Below are 18,331 nucleotides of genomic sequence, written 5' to 3' on the forward strand. Positions count from 1 at the left end.
CTACCACCCTGCCAAAGCCTACCATCTCCTCTCGCCCTTCACCTGTTTCAACCTCTACCACCCTGCCAAAGCCTACCATCTCCTCTCGCCCTTCACCTGTTCCCACTCACCCTATAGTAACAAGAGCCAAAGCTAGCATATTTAAACCCAAAGCCTGGATAACAAGCAAAAGCACTGATTGGTCCCAAACAGAGCCCACAAGAATCACAACTGCACTTGCAACTCCTCAAAGGAAGAAGGCAATGGATGAGGAATACACGGCTCTCATGAAGAACAAGACCTAGACACTCCCCCATCTTCGTCTCACAATATAGTTGGGAACAAGTGGATATTTCGACTCAAAAGGAACATGGATGGCTCAATACAGAGATACAAGGCTCGACTAGTTGCAAAGGCCTTTCATCAACATCATGAAGTAGACTTCTTCGAGACATTCAGCTCGGTCGTGAAGTCTTCCACAATCTGAGTAGTCATTAGTGTTGCTATGTCACATGGCTAGACCCTAAGGCAACTTGACTTCAACAATGCATTCTTAAATGGAAAACTCGCCGAGGATGTCTATATGTGTTAACCACCCAGGTATGTCAGCTCTCAGTACCCGAACCATGTCTGCAAACTAGAAAAAACTATCTATGGCCTGAAACAAACACCACGAGCCTGGAATACAACTCTCAGCTCCGTCCTCACAAAATGGGGATTTTATCAGTCCCAATCGGATACATCCTTGTTCATCTACCGCACGAAGGGATCTATTATATTCCTACTTGTCTATGTCGACGACGTCATTATCATAGGTAACAACTCTCAGTTAGCAGAGCAACTTATAGAAACTCTTGATATTCAGTTTGCACTCAAGAACTTAGGACAACTTTGATATTTTTTGGGAATACAAGTTCACTATTTAGACTCCGGCCTACTGATCAACCAATCGAAGTATGTGGATGACCTACTGCATAAACTTAAAATGACGGATGTGAAACTAATGCCCTCGCTAAGTGTGCAAAGCAGGAAACTATCAAAGACTAATGGACAGCCCCTCTCGGAACCTTACGTATATCGCAGCACCATCGACGCTCTTCAGTACTTAACTCATAAACGGCCGGACATCACCTATGCTGTCGACTAACTAAGTCAATTTCTTCAAACTCCAACTGATGTCCATTGGCAGGCAGCTAAGAGAGTCCTTCATTACATAAGTGGCACAAAACACTATGGTCTTTACTTCCAACAAAGCCCAAATCTAAATGTCTCTGCCTACTCTGATGTTGATTGGGCATCCAATCTCGATGATAGAAAATTAGTGGCTGCCTATTGTACCTTTGTAGGAAACAACATTGTATCATGGTCTTCGAGGAAGCACACGGTGGTTGCACGGTTGAGTACAAAATCTGAATACAGGGCACTCGCTCATGCTACATCTGAAGTCCTCTGGCTTCAACAACTACTCAGTGAGATGGGATTACAGTCAAGAACTCGACCGACCATATGGTACAATAATCTAGGGGCAGGTACCTTAGCTGCCAACCCGGTGTTTCACTCTAGAACTAAACATGTAGAAATTGATCTTCACTTTGTCCGGAACCATGTTTTAAAAGACGACATCACTATTCGATATGTACCTTCGGTAGACCAACTAGCTGATTACCTCACTAAACCACTCAACAACTCACACTTCTATACATTACGGTCCAAACTGGGAGTACTTGAAGTACCCTCCAGCTTGAGGGGGGATGTTAGAGCAGAAAATAAAAATGAAAAAGGAAAAGGAAAGGTAGAAGAAAAGAGAAGTGAGTCACTACCATTCTATTGAGAATTTGTTTTCTCTCCACCAATCAAACTACGCCAAATGTGATATTCTTTATTCTTTTTGTATTATTATGTAACCATATTATAGGGCAATGAGTGTATAAAAGTAAATAGGGTTGTAGCTATCAATTATTGATTAAATACAAAAGGAGAAAATAAGGAAGTTGAAAAGGCTCTCAAAATCAAAATCTCTTCATATTCAGCTTTATCTCATACCATATTTTAAAAGGATTTCAATAGGGAGAGAGCGACCGATTTACTCCATCTGAACTTTGAGTCATCGTCTTCTGGGATAAAGTGGCTGATGGCTCAACAAAAGAAATCTATAAATTCATGGAGAAGAAAGAAGTAAGAGAAGAAGAAGAGGGGAACACTGTTTAGGTATAGAGAGAAGATGATAAGGGAGAAGTGTAAAAACCACAGAAAATTGAGGGAGGCATTTGAACAATGGAATTTTTCTACCTCCCCCCAAAAGCTTAACATTTTTTCGTGCCTTCCCCACAAAAAATTTCCCCTGTTCCACCTTTTTTTCCCAACTTTAATAGTTAATTTTAGACAAAGTTATCTTCAAAAGCTATAAAAAGAAGTATTTGTTGTAGTGTTGGCATTATTAATCAAACAAAGAATAAAACTTTGCAACATATGGTGTTAGAAACAAGCCACTCGAATTTATTTTTTAATAAAGAATGAAAATTTTCATGCCTTTGATCATTACAAAAATATATTTTTGTGACATATATGATGTTAGAAAGCCACTCTATTGATTGTTTTATGAAAAAGATTGAAACTTGGTAGGCATTTTGACACCTACACAACTGAATATTTATGACGTATTGGGTTAGAAACCTGAGCGAAACTTTGACTAAAGAGAAGTGCACCTAAACTCTACATGACAACAACAATAAATTTATAATTTAAGGAAGAGATGACATGCCAAAAAAAAAAAGACTCATATGCTAAAGTCAGAGATCAAAGTTGTAGAATAGAGAAAAAGTCAGAAGTTTAAGATCTAGATCGCAGATCATGATCAAGATCTATGTCCCATGATCAAGATCTACGTCCAATTCAAGATACCTCGTATGAAGTATCTATTTATAGAAAGAATGTGATAAAATTTACATTTTCATTTTAGAATTGGATTAGATGGATGTTTCCTTATCATATATAGGATTAGATCTAATTAGATAAATGATTTGCTGATACTTGGCTCGTATAGATTGACTTAAGAAAAAAAAGTGTTTTTCAAAAAACTCATTTTTATTTAAACATTTTTTATAAAAACTTATTAAAATACACTTGAAAAAACTATTTTGAGTGATTGTCAAACACTTCAATTTCTTCTAAAACAACTTAGTTTTAAAATTAAATACTTGAAAATGTATTCCAAACACACAATTAAACTTATTTGAACCAAGTCCACTTTATTTTGTATTTATCTCCTCTTATCTTTCCTTGATTTTTTGCCTATTTCGATAGGTCCAAATTCATTCATGACAAAACTAGCCCTAAGCATTACTTTTCAAAAAAAGAGAATGACACTTTACAGGCCTTTTGGCCATTACCAATATCCCATTAAATACAACAAACAAATAAAAATAAAAATACAAGTTAGAAACAATCACAATAAACAATACTACTTGCCGGTTAAAATGATGTAAATCACAAGCATCAAAATCGTCTCCTTTCATTCACATCTTCCCATATAAAACTATATTGAATTCATCGACCTTCATTTGAGTCGTTCATTAATGGCGGATTTCCAAAGCTACATAATTTTTTGCCTCATATGGTTAGTTTCCACCTTCACAATTCGCTTAATCTTTGCCAAAAACAAACATAACGTAACTCTCATCTTCCTCCAAGCCCTTTTGCTCTCCCTATCATCGGCCATCTCCATCTCCTCGATCCGTTGCCCCGCAAAGCTTTCCACAAGTTCTCGACCCGCCACGGACCCTTAATGCATCTCCATTTAGGATCGGTCCACTTGCGTTGTAGTTTCGTCACTCGAAACAACGAAACAAGTCTTCAAAACTCATGAATCTTCCTTCTCAAATAGACCCCATTTGTCAGCAGTCGACTATTTAACCTATGGGTCAGCTGATTTCTCCTTTGCTCTGTATGGACCTTATTGGAAATTCATGAAGAAGCTTTGTATGTAGGAGCTTCTCGGTGGTAGAACGCTCGACAACCTCCGCTCTATGAGAGAGGACGAGAAGCGGCAGTTTCTACGGTCATTGCAGTCGAAGGTGGCGGAGGGGAAAGAAGTTGATGTTGGAGGAGAGTTGATGAGGTTGAGAAACAATGTGAAATCTAGAATGACATTGGGGAAAAGATGTGCTGAGGAAGAAGAAGAGGTTGAGGGGATAAGGAAATAGGTGAAGGATATAGCTGTTCTTTCAGGGACTTTTAGGGTGTGTTTGGTGTGTGATAAAAGTAAAGAGTTTAGTTGAGTTGGGTTGGTAATTATTATTTGGAAAGTTAAATTATCTGGGGATTAAATTGTCTGTTCTGTTTGCAGAGTTGAGTTGAGTTGATAATTATTGTCTGTATTTGTTGTGCAGAGTCGAGTTGAGTTGAGTTGGGGATCTGATGCAGTTTTTTGTGAATGAGATTAGTTCTATTTTTTTATGTTTGTTTTTTATTTTATTTTTTTATTTTTTAGTTTTATGCTTTACTATTGTTGATTAATTTTCAAATATACACGTATTTTCTCAAATCATTTATGACATAAACTAGACAATCTCAAATTTTTCTCAATTTGTAGAACATAATAGATTATTTTTCATATATTCTTTTCAAAAACTATAATAATTCTAGTTCTCTTCAATCGGTAAAACATACTAACAAAATATATTTCATATTGCTGCTCAATTAATTGGTATATTGTATATTGTATGTATATATATTGAATGTTTGTATATATATTGAAGGTAATTATCCCAATTACTAATTGGTATATTGTATGTATATATATTGAATCTTGCTAACTTAACCTTATTATTTCATATATCATAGTTTATTTTTATATAATATGGATAATATATTTGGAATTAAAATTGTACATAGGATAATTACCTTTCATTTGATTATGATGGTGAGAATGTAATATAGTACAATAACATTTTTCATAAGATCACAAAAATAATATGAACCGACCGAACATGTGGTCGTTTCAAAAAAAAAAAATTCACAAAATATATGTTCTTTTCGATACTTATAATATCCGTGTTATAATACAAACACAAAAATTACATGTCATGACGTATGCAAAAGTTATCATTCTTTTTGACATGACAGTCCATTATCCATTTTCTATTATCCAAAAGAACTATAAACAAAATATAGGGGTGTGGTCAGTCTACATGTTTCTTCCTAGTAGACGGAGGCAATACCTCTTCCGTGCGTGTTCTGGTACTGCAAGGAAACAATCTGTCTTCTGAATGTCTGTGACAAGGAGGTCAATAAGGGTGACCTGATCATCCTCATCCAGGCCATCAATGTTGTATATGGCATTTACTACTTCCTTCCGATGCCCGAACTCCAGCTCATACTTTTCCTTTTGCCACGATGTAAGTCTACCCATGTGTATGCTCTGCATTTCAACAGTCGATCTCATGATGTCGATCATTTCCGTTTGGAATGATGACCTCTTCCTCTTACTGCCTCGAGATGACTCGGCAGGTGCACTCGCTCTACCTGTAGATTGCTCTACTGGCTCTTCATCTATTTCATCTTGATTTAATGGTGATTCTGTCTGGTGAACCTTAGGTGTGTGACAGTCTTGTGATCCAAGTCAAATCTCATCTTCAAACTTTCTGAATGCATTCGTCGCCATCACGTAAGGGTCCTCACTTGATTGCCCTACTGCTTTGTCTTTCCCAAATACGGTGGAGAGGTCATCGTAATGTGGGAATGGCTTGTTCCACATCCCCTTCGCATTGGGATGACTCTACATTGATACACATACACATTATTAATATTTATATTATAACACGTACCCGTACATTTTTTTTTCTAGAATCTTACACAAACCCAAATATCGAAAATATCCCTCTCGACTTGGACACATTTGAACTTCTCGTTCCAGCCGAACCACGACTGACTTAACATCTCTGATACTACGTTGTATTGCTTCTTCAGACTCTTCATCTTGCACTCAATGGTGTGCTGATTCAGTGCGCACCTGGGAACTTTCTCATGCAGAATCGCTCCAAGTGTTGTAGGTATCCTGGTCGAAACGTCCCATTGTCGGGCCTCCAACCGGTCTCCACCAAATACAATAGAGCTTCCACCAACTTAGCGTCCTCCACCTTCGACCATACGTGTTTAGACCTCTTACCATTACCTGCCATTATGCTGCATGCATACGTTTGTTGAATGAAAAGATGCTATAAATTAAACACATGCATAAACAAAGGATAAACTGCTGAAATTATATGTTCCAATTTAACTTGTTCACACAGAGTCTTGGCATAAAACATTTTCACGACATAGTTGGAATGTTCCATAATTAAATTCCATTTAGTAGTAAAAGAAAAGTAAGCAATGAACATTGAATAATCAGGCTCTTTGCCATTGAGTAAACATTTCGACTGCTAAGTCATCCCTGAACTTGGTCCATTCCTCCGATGATTCAACAAATTCAATATGATCCCCATCAAGACCAATTGATGCAGAATTCTCCTCATTGGGCATGTCAAGCATTGCATCGATTCCCATCTCCCTTGTGATCAAGTTGTGAATAAGGCAACATGCAGTTATTGTTCGACATTAGACTTGTATTTGGTAGAATGATTTTTCCCTAAGAATAGCCCACCGCCCCTTTAGCAACCCAAACGCTCGCTCGATAACGTTCCTTGCTGAAGAATGTTTCATGTTGAAAAATTCTCTTGTAGTTGTCGGTGCGTTTCCTGCTCCACGCCAATCGGAGAGATGGCATCGTTCCCCTCTGTATGGTGCCAAGAATCCTTCAGCGTTGGGGTATCCAGCATCACATAGGTAATAGTATCCTGTACACGTTTCAAAATGTCATGCACATGTGTTGTGGCATGTACGCATGTTTAAATAACGTATACGGTTATTATAATACTCTTTGGAACCCTTAATCCATACGGTCGCGAAATCGCATTCCTAAGAACCCTTGAATTGACTGCAGACCCTTCCCACCCTGGAAAAACGAAGACGAACTCCTCATTTTGATCACACGCCGCAAGAACGTTTATGGCAATCTCTCCCTTTCTCGTCCTATATCGAGGTCGATCGACGACATTAACATTCACTTTAATGTATGTGCCGTCTAGCGCATCTAGATAATTCTGTTTCTCTCAAATGATCAGAATGAATTAAAAAAAAAAATCTATCGTTGCATGTATATTTATGACGTATTCATATAAAAAAACTGAGTACTTTTTGTACCTGAAACCACTTCCATCTTCCATCGGTGCATGTATTTGTGATTGGTTCTATTTTTCTTAACAAAACAGTGTGAAGTTGTAAGACTGCCCTAAGAGTTGCGTTGAAATATCTCGAAATTGTCTCACCAGACCTCGAAAAGTTTCTGCATACCACTCAATTCTTGACATTGTGTGCAAGAATGTGTAGGAATATCACAACCATCTCTTCGACGTCCATACATCTTGTTGGTTCCAAACAAACAGCCGACCGTAGCATATTACATAGAATCGTAAAGGTACGTCTATCCATTCGGGTGCTTTCACGACATGCCAAGTCATTCTCATAAATTAGGCAAAGAAAGGCCAACTACCTAATGCAGTGCCTAGCATATGTTGGTTGTCTCTCTATCCTTCGGTAGTTGTTCAATTACGTGGTTAGTGTTATGAACAACTGTATTTGAGAGTGCGAAATAATTCTCATGATCGAAAAGAGGTCTTCAACAGTATCCATCTTTATAGGGAAAGGGATACACAAGTTATTCTTGAAAGGGTAAGGTATATGGCGGATTATATTTCATGATTAAGAAAGAATAGAAAACGATGTCAAGCGTTGATATTGGGCATATTGGGTTATAGTTTAGATTTATGGTGTTATTTCCCAATATACCTATAATGATATAGAAATACATGTTTTCAAGGGCTTAGTGGGTTTTTTCCTAAGGATAGGATTGAGGGTATTTTAGTTAAGTCTTTTTAAGGGCCTAGTGGGGTTTTTTTTTTTTTTTCTCTCTTTCTTATTCTTCTTATTTTTTTCCCTGGATTAGTTTATGAACAATTTGTATTAGCTTCTAAAAATTTGTCATACTCCTAGTTCCTAGGATAACAAATTTTCACTGAAAGATGTGTTAAAACGATGTATATAGAAAAAAATATGCATTTTCCTGTTAAAACGATGTATATAGAAAAAAATATGCATTTTCCATACTTTCAAAACTTGGTGTGGTGTGCAATATTTTTTTTAATTCTTATGTCACCGATTAGAAACTATATTTTTCAAAATTAAACATTGGTTATAATATTAAAACCATCGTTTCATTACAATTACATAATTTAAAAAAATTTCAATTTTGATTGTGAAACGATAGTAAGACATACTAAAATTAATCCTAAAACTAGCTTGATAATAACACACAAAAAAGTATAGAATACGTTCTTATTGAAGCTGGAAAAAAAAGAATTGAAATGAACGTATTATTAGATAAAAAAAATTACAGTACTATTTCACCAATAATTCATCAAAAATTTGAGAAGTATTAAATTTATGGTGTTATTTCCCAATGTACCTATAATAATCTAAAAATACATGTTTTCAAGGGCTTAGTAGGTTTTTTTTCCTAAGGATAGGGTTGAGGGTATTTTAGTTAAGTCTTTTTAAGGGCCTAGTGAGTTTTTTTTTTTTTTTTTTCTCTTTTCTTATTCTTCTTATTTTTTTTCCCTAGATTGGTTTATGAACAATTTGTATTAGCTTCTAAAAACTTGTCATACTCCTAGTTTCTAGGACAACAAATTTTCATCGAAAGATGTGTTAAGACAATGTATATAGAAAAAATATGCAGTTTTCTATACTTTCAAAACTTGGTGAACCGATTGTATGAATATTGGTGTGCCATAGTTTTTTAATTCTTATGTCACCGATTAGAAACTATATTTTTCAAAAATTAAACATTACTTATAATATTAATACATCGTTTCATAACAATTACATAATTTCAAAAAAATTTCAATTTTGATTGTGAAACGATGGTAAGACATACTAAAATTAATCCTGAAACTAGCTTGATAACAACACACAAAAATGTATAGAACATGTTCTTATTGAAGTTGGAAAAAAAAAAAGAATTGAAATGAACGTATTATTAGATAAAAAAAAAAAATACATAACAATACTATTTCACCCATAATTCATCAAAAATTTGAGAAGTATCAGACAAAAAATATAATATCGCCAACCATTAATAAAAAAATTTGTGAACTAGTATTCCTAAAAAATGTGATCAACAATGAACAAATAACATATTTCCATTAAAAAAAAAAAATAAGTCCTAAAAAAATGAGATACTCTAAACCTCAAAATAACAAACCTCCTCAAACTAATTAGGAATGATTTGTGTAATTAGTTTGGACCCTACAAGAAACACAAAATAATGATAGTTAGATTAGAAATAAAATAAAATAAATTGAACTAAGGAGTAACCAACAAAAAAAATAAATTGAACTAAAGAGTAACTAACAAAAGTATACATTTTTTAAGGTTTAACACCCATAGTGGAGAAAGACAGTGGAAATATAAAAAGTATGAGTGGGAAGTCAGGGAGAAAGAAGTGGTTATTGGAGAGGGTTGGGTGCATTGGAGAAAGAAGTGGTTGTTGGAGAGAGTTGGGTGCATTTATTAAAGAGTGAAATTAATTTAACCTCATTAATTAAAGAGTGGAATTAATTTGAATGTTAATTGAAAGTAAGTAGCAGCCACGTTGGTAGTAAAGTCAAGTAAATACAAATAGTAAAGTCAAGTAAATAGAAATACTAAAAAAAGAATGATTACAAAATGTTTGATCTCGCTTATGAGGGTAAATTCACTCAGGATGAGTATCTCGCTAGCAATGCCGTCTTTGTTGATGAAAACTCAGACAGCTCCGATTTATTCCTTTGATATCTTCATGAGCGAGATCCTCCTCATGAGCGAGATCAAGCATTTCTTTAACAAACTGTCTTCCTAGCGATGCTCACCTTACCAGCGAGATTCAGCCCACATTTCTAGCGAGATTCCCTTCTAGAGTGAGATCCTCATCACAAAATTAGCGAGATTTCCTTCTAGAGCGAGATCCTCATCACAAAATTAGCGAGATTTGACTTGTCGAGGGTTGAAGTTTCGACTTATGTATGTCGAAACTTCAACCTTCGACAACCTTTTATACATATTGTTTCCAAGTTTTTCTTTGTTTGTCGAGTTCTCAACGTTCGATTAATGTTTGACCTATGTATGTCGAAATTTCAACCTTCGACAACCCTAATATACATATTATTTCCAAGTTTTTCTTTGTTTATTGAGTTTTCAACGTTCGACCTCTACATTAATCGAATCCTCAATCCTCGACTTCTAGCCTCGATCTCCCAAAACAACAATATTTATATCCTAATTTTGAGGGGATAAAAAATGAGAGTTTTGAGTGGATAAAAAAAGGAGTTTTAATAATCCATAGATTTTCTTTATGGGCTTAACAAACATGGGTAATAAATACCCACCCAACTCAATAACTCATACCTATTTATCAAACATCTCCTTAATGTTTCAGATTATATTTGGTTCTGTAAGAATTTGGACTTGCAAAGGCTTGGGAAGAGGCTTAAGGAAGTTCATGAGAGGTTTGACGAGATGATGGAGAGAATGATAAAGGAGCTTGAAGAGAATAGTGGTGATGGGAAAGCGAAGGATTTGCTTGATATTTTGCCAATATCTAATTAAAATCTATCATGTGACAATTTTCTTTTTAAATTGCTTATTTTTATATTTTTCTATTATGTATAAGAAAATGCTGCATGAGATTGCACTTAATCATTGTCCTTCTACAATATAATTTTTTTGGAGTGGATAGAGTGAGGTATTATAGTTCTTTGGAACTCAAATTAGAGCAAATTACACTTTTGGTTCCTAAGATTTGAAATTAGTGTCTATTTGATCTCTGAAGATTCAAAACAAACACTTGGTTTGAAAAATGGTCTCTAAGATTAATTTCATCTTTAGTTGACTAAGGAGAAAATGAAGTGGCATGTTGAGGTAACAAAATTTACCTGATGTCGCAATTTTTAATTTTATTTTACTTTTGTTCATCTCTTTCCCTTTGTCTCTCCCCTTCTTTTCTTTTTCTCTCTTTTAGGTGTTCTTGTTGTTCATGTACAATAATCAGTTGAAAACTTTCCATAGCTCTAAGTTATTTCCTTGTTTTGGTTCTGAGTTTTGTCATAAATCTCTTTGGAGATCAAAAGTTAAGAAAAACTAAGAGTCAATAAAAAAATTCAATTTCATAGTTCTTAATTTTTAGATCCAATTCAATCCTTGCAACATTACTTAACTTCTTTTCTCTATTTTGGATTATAGAGAAAAAGAAGATGAAGAGGTATTGAGAGACTAGAATATAGACCATGAGAATCCAATCAGCATAGGAGATTTTTTTTTTTTTTTTTTTTTTTTGAAAGACCAGAGGCAGAACCTAGGAGATAAGAACGGATGATAAGATATTATAATAACCAACTCAACACTCCAAACATCTCTTTTAACTTAGGTTGAACAAATAAATCTATTCAAAAGGATTTGTGATTGCTAATTTGAATCATTTTGACAGCAGGGACAGACAAATCAACAATAACAATAGAATGGGCATTGGTAGAGCTAATAAACCATCCAAACATATTGGAGACAGCAAGAGAAGAAATCCATAGAGTTGTAGGAAAGAATAAAACCATTAAGGAATCAGACATTGCCAATCTTCCTTATCTCCTAGCAATAGTAAAAGAGACATTAAGGCTTCATTCAAGCCCATTGATAGTGAGGGAATCAAGTGAGAGTTGCACAATAAATGGTTATGAGATTGCCCCAAAAACTCAAGTTTATGTGAATGTTTGGGCCATTGGGAGAGACCCAAATCATTGGGAAAATCCTCTTGAGTTTGAGCCAGAAAGATTTATGGACAAACAAGGAAGTGTGAGTAATGGTGATTTCAGAGAACAGAATTTTCAGCTGTTGCCATTTGGGTGTGGGAGAAGTTTTCCAGGAACCACTCTTGCTTTGTTAATGGTTCAAACTACTTTGGGTTGTATGGTTCAATGCTTTGATTGGAAGGTTAAGGGAGGAAATGGGGAAGTTGATATGGAAGAAGAGCATGGTCTTACACTTCCTAGGGCACACCCTTTGGTTTGTGTTCTAAAGCCTTGTCTAATTCCATTTTAAAGCCATATTATCAAAGTTCAGAAGTGTGTTTGAGAAATAGAGGTAATCGTTAGAATAAATATATTTTACTAAATATACAGCTTCTATGTTTATGACTTTAGCTTTAGTAGAATGAGTTATCATAAACTGTATGTATTTTAATTTCTTATATGTCTTAATCAACTGAGCTATATATACACGTTGGCAATATTAAATACTATCCAATGTGTGTGTATATAGATATACCTAAATCAATTTCATGCCTAAACACATACTATAGTAACCACGGGTTATGATAATGAACTCAACGTCCCAAACAAGTCCTAAGCATTTGTATGAAATTCCATGACAAAACTTGTGAAATACTATATACAATGAAAGTTTTCAAATAGTTTTACAATACTTATGTATAGGTTAGAATAATTGGAAACTTCAACTATTATAATGAAAAGTTCTAATATTGAGTGAGTTATAATAGCCCAACATCTTCTTAATATCCTTGTTTGTTAGGCCCCGTTTGTTTCAAAGGTTTTCCCATGGATTTCAGACACACATTTAATATTGCTGTTTGTACAGAATTCCACTTTTTAAAACCCAGGATATTATATTCGGAGGACTTTAAAATCCATTTGATATTGATTTTTTAATACTGCAAAAGTATGAGATTTTTATGTATGGGAGATGAACCGTAAAAATATAGTTTAATTAATTAATAAATTAATATCAAGTATTCATTACTATTAATTTTAATTAATTATAAAATATAAATATATTATTTAGACTTAATAAATTTCAATTAATACCTTTGTCACTAATATTTTATATTATCTTAATTATGTAATATAAATTATTATTATTAATTATCAATATTCTAATTAATTTTTTTTGTTAATTTAATTATTTTTAGTAATCAATTTAATTATATTTAATTAAAAAAATTATTTATTTTTTATCCTATTAATTTAATTAATTAACATAACAATAAATTAATTAGTATTAAATATAATTGATCTCTTACATTTAATTAAGTAATTATTTATTTTTAGTTCATATATACAAATTACTAAATTGAATACAAATATTTAACTTTCAGACATTAATTATCTTGCACATCTAAACACACACATTAATTATGTTTAATATCTAAATCTATGAAACAATATCTGCGATCCAAACGGTCCATTAGAGAATTTCACTTTTTTAACAATATATCTAATTGTAGTGCCAAACTCATGAATGATGATAATATCTCCCTACCCTATTAAAAAAGGGAAAAAAACTTAGGTGTAGTCAGATTGCATTCATATTTTTTCTTTTTTGAAAATATATAATTTATTAAAAAAAATTATTTATGTAATAAAAAAGAGGAAAATACGGTAATTACAAATCATTGTTCTTGAGAAAAGAAAGCCAATTCCAAACCAACCATCTCTATTGTTTGACTTTTGAAGTCTATCTACCTTCACTACATATCTTCCCTATGAGATGAGCTAATCATTGAGCTATCTCTCTTGCACTCAAAAAACACTGCACATTCACACACAAAGCCTTCCCCACATTCACCTTTATAAATCCAAACCCAAATCTTTCTACCATTACTCACTCAAATCCATGGCTTCTGATCTCCACAAACTCCCATGCCTCCTCCTCTTCTTCTTCTTCTTCTTCTTCTTCTTCCTCTTCATTACCATTTCTTATGCAGAGCTCTGCAACCCAAATGACAAAAAAGCCCTTCTCAATATCAAAAAAGCCTTCAACGATCCCTACATCCTCACCTCATGGGACCCGCAAACAGACTGCTGCCATTGGTATTGTGTCAAATGTGATCGGACAACCCACCGGATCATCTCCCTCACCATCTTTGCCGACGACCGTCTCACCGGCCAAATCCCGCCGGAAGTCGGCGACCTTCCATTTCTACAAACCCTCATGCTCCACAAGCTCCCAAATCTCACCGGCCCCATCCAACCGACCATAGCCAAACTCCAAAACCTCAGATTCCTCGACCTCAGCTGGAACAGTCTCTCCGGCGAAATTCCTGATTTTCTCAGCACTCTCAAAAATCTCTTCGTTCTTACCCTCTCATTCAACAAACTCACCGGAAAAATCCCAAATTCCCTCTCGCAACTCCCTAATCTCGGCGGTCTCCGATTAGATCGGAACCAATTAACAGGACAAATCCCTGATTCCTTCGGCTACTTCACTGGTGAACAACCCCCGTCTTTGATTCTTTCACACAATCAACTTTCTGGGAAAATCCCTTCTTCTTTGTCGAGATTAAACTTCCCTTCCATCGATTTCTCCCGCAACAAACTCGAAGGCGATGCGTTTATGTTCTTCGGCGCCGACAAGATGATCCAGATTCTTGATTTGTCGAGGAATTTGTTGGAGTTTAACTTGTCGGAGGTGGTGTTTAATCAGAGTTTGACTTCGTTGGATCTTAATCATAATAAAGTGTTTGGAGGTTTGCCGCCGGCGATGACGGAATTGAATTTGCAGTATTTGAACGTTAGTTATAATCGGCTTTGTGGTCAGATTCCGGTGGGTGGGGCTTTGCAGAGCTTTGATTTGTATTCTTATTTTCATAATAAGTGTTTGTGTGGGGCACCGCTTGGTCCCTGCAAATGATGGAAAATGGCGTATCCGACACGTGCTTATAGCCAATTTCTCAATTTTAAATATATCGATATCATTTGATAATGATTTTTAATTTATAGAGTTTACTTCTCCTTCGAATTCATTGCTTCGTTATATACTTTATATTAATAGTTTAAAAAAATAAATTAATTTTAAAAAGTTAAAAAAAATAATTTTTATTTTTAAAATTTTATTAAAAATTCAATCATTAAAAAATATGTCAATATAATAAATAATGAGAAATGAATAAATTTAATTTTTAAAAATAAAATAAAATGGTTACAAGATTATCTTCACTTTTTGTTTTTTCTTTTGTTTTCAACCTTGAGGATAAAATAAAGTTAGCTCGTTGAATTTTGTGCCGGATTTTAAGTAATTTTCTTTTTTCACGGAGCTTATTAGAAGACTAGTTCCAATACTAAGTGAAGTTTAAAAGTAAAATACATATTTGGTATTTGAGTTTTAAAGTAGAGTAAATTTAGTCTCTAATATTTTAAATTGATCCGTGGTTGAGTTTCAAGAATAGGTTAAAGGGTCCATCTATTAAAAGAAATTATTTAATAAAAAATGATATGGACAAACATTACATGTGAGTCTAGGTTGGAGCTGATTCCATGCATGGTTTAAAATTTTCGAGCTTTCGATGACCTCAAAATTTTGATTGGGAAAATCTTGTTTTTCATGATTTTGACGAAATTTTTAGATTTAAAAAAAAAATTAAATTTTTTGAATTAACTACGTTAGCTTAGTTAAGTTTTTTAATTTTGTGATATTGATTACACATAATTCTATAATTTCACGAGTCAATGTTAGTTTCTACAAACGATTAAGCCTTCTTTATGTGTTACTTTTTCTAATTTCTATTTTTTTTATAAAAAAAATAGCTTTATTTTCAACCAAAAGCTTTCATTTCTAAAGAAGTTGAGTTTGAAAAAACCACAAAAAAATAACATGTATTTATTTTTAACCTCATTCAAATTTTTCATTAAATCTTCACATCATTTCACCTCAAAATATTCCTAAACTTTATATTATTTTGTAATTATTTTCAATTTTTTTTTAAAATTTATGATCTCGCACAAATATTTACAATAGATTATATTGTCTTATTTTAAAGAAATTGTGATTAAAAATGGTAAATTATAGTCTAACGGTCAGTCAAAGTTTTCATTAACTAATTATAATAATTTTAATCAATTTTCATCAATTTCCATTTTTTCCAAAATTTCTATTAATATCGATATTCTCATCGATATTTCCGTCAATATCGATATTTCAAACCTTGATCAAGTCCAAGTCAACCAAGCCAAGTATTTAACTTCATGAGATTTTATAAACATCCAAGGACTAAAATCTAACTTTTAAAATTATGGGGCTAAATTTTCACTCTTTTGACAACCAGGATTAAAATTGTAATTTATTAAAAAATCTACTTGTTTTCTTTTGTTTTTTTAATTCCTAAATTCTATTATAGTTAACACAACTAATGGTAAAAAAGAAACATTAATTCATTGTCATATGAAATATAATAACACTGGGATCATGTCAGATAAAATAAATTCTTAAAACCATGAAGAAGAAGCCAATTAAAACATAACAGTGAATAATATTCAAGCGAAAGCGTGTGATCACCTTGCAATTTTGTTTTCGATTTTACACAAACAAAATATGGTATAAAAATAATAATATAATGGATAAACAATCAAGATTAACATGCATTTAAGAGAAGAAAAGAGGGAAGAGTTGAACCTTACCTTCGTAGATTCCTAAATTCTTTATGATTCCCTTCGCGTCTTTTTCGGAATGTCTCTTCAATGATCAAGGGACACTACCTTAAGTGAAGCCTTGTCATTTTCTAGGATCTCAAGAATTGGATGTGTGGTTTCCAATACTTGGAAAAGGAAGAAGAAGTAGTAGAGAAAAGAAGAGAAATTTTGAAAGAAATAGTAGGAGACTAGGATTCAGAATTCCCAATTCAACTGTGTTACAAACATGGATCATGAAGACCTACTTATAGGGAGGAGGGGTGACCCCCTTCTCCTAGTCTTTCCTATTCCTACTCTAGTTCTAATTTAATTAAATAATTTTTATTTAATTAATTAGTTCAATAGTTAAATAACCATATATATTAAATCAAATTCAATATATACAATTAATTAATAAATAAATAAACATCACATGTTTATTTATCTATACTTCTAAAAAATTAATTAATTAATTAATTAACCATTAATTAATCAATTAAACGACTATATTAAATCATATTTAATATAGAATTAATCAACATATAATTGTCACATATTTATATGTATACATCTCTTAATATTTGAATCTTATTCAAATATTTTCTCTCTTAATTTTAGATCACATATATAATTAATCATATTATATCAATCTCATTAATATGCAATTGATTTGAACAATTCAAACCATTCATCTTATATATCCTTTAGTGACCTAACAAGGGGGCCTTATGGACCTATAGATTAGAAGCTCCAATGATATAAAATTAATTAATTAAACTCTTTAATTAAATTAATCAATTTTCGTTAACTACCGGTCACTCCACTAAAGACCGATAGCTACACTCTTCGCACTGTAGATTTATTTATGTGTCCACAGATATAACCAATCAACAGTGAGTCAAGTCTTCACAAATTGCTCATAACTATAGCTAGTTCAAAATACCATTTTACCCCTATAGTTACATCCAACTCCTTAAATACCATTGATCCCTTTAATGAACAAACAATTTATAGTCCAACTATAGATTAACACCTTTTGGGCCAGCGAGAAGTTGAGGCCTCAATGTTTAAGACCCAAAATCAGCTATTAAGGAAGCAATTTATCAATTATCTACTTTCCCTAAGGTCGAGAAATGAATGAATTTCATCTTGTGTAGTTGTGTTCCCAGCTCCCTACTCAAACAAGTCCCCAAAATGGTAGACATGTTGAGTTGGCTAACAAGGTCACTCTCACTCATACAAATCAACAAATCAAAGGATTGCCCTCATAGACAGGAGTTCACAACTCACTTAGGATTAAGGTCAAGTTACCTATGGTCATCCTAGTAAAATGTAAGTCTCTTCTAGTAATGGTGTTATATAGAGAGACTATTCATTTTGTGGTTCGGTCTTATACAAACTCTTTGTATATAATACCCCTGCGTGCATGTCTCCACATGAACGATCAGGATCAGATCATTTATAGCAATTCACAACAATTTTAACATCTACAAAACAAGTCGTATTCGTAGTGTCACCAGGATAAGGTGTCCACCTTATCCTGCTACAAACCATTTAAGTTATTACTTAAACATGATCCACCTGTATGCCTTTACATACATGTTTAAGTTTTATAAAATAATCTTAGATCTTAGTTTATTTTCTTGAAGTAATACAGTCTAAATGTTAATAAAATACCTCCTATTTTATTAGATATATAATTTATCTTTACAAACTACAAGATACACTCGATTTAGGATATTAACTCCAACAATCTCCCACTTATC

At 33.4% G+C, this 18,331-nt stretch overlaps 1 protein-coding gene and 1 pseudogene across 1 annotated transcript; both read left to right on the top strand.

Annotated features, from left to right (window-relative positions):
• Positions 1–964: 964 nt before the first annotated feature.
• Positions 965–12,204, top strand: LOC120077084 (cytochrome P450 93A3-like; annotated as a pseudogene).
• A 1,291-nt stretch (positions 12,205–13,495) lies between these two features.
• Positions 13,496–14,893, top strand: LOC120069370 (polygalacturonase inhibitor-like). The gene has a single exon (XM_039021141.2). The coding sequence runs from the start codon at positions 13,795–13,797 to the stop codon at positions 14,809–14,811; it is 1,017 nt and encodes a 338-aa protein (XP_038877069.1). The 5' UTR covers positions 13,496–13,794; the 3' UTR covers positions 14,812–14,893.
• The last annotated feature ends 3,438 nt before the right edge of the window (positions 14,894–18,331 follow it).

Source organism: Benincasa hispida, chromosome 1 (assembly GCF_027475165.1).
Source record: "Benincasa hispida cultivar pf3 chromosome 1, pf3_genome.v1.1, whole genome shotgun sequence".
Lineage (NCBI taxonomy): Eukaryota > Viridiplantae > Streptophyta > Magnoliopsida > Cucurbitales > Cucurbitaceae > Benincasa > Benincasa hispida.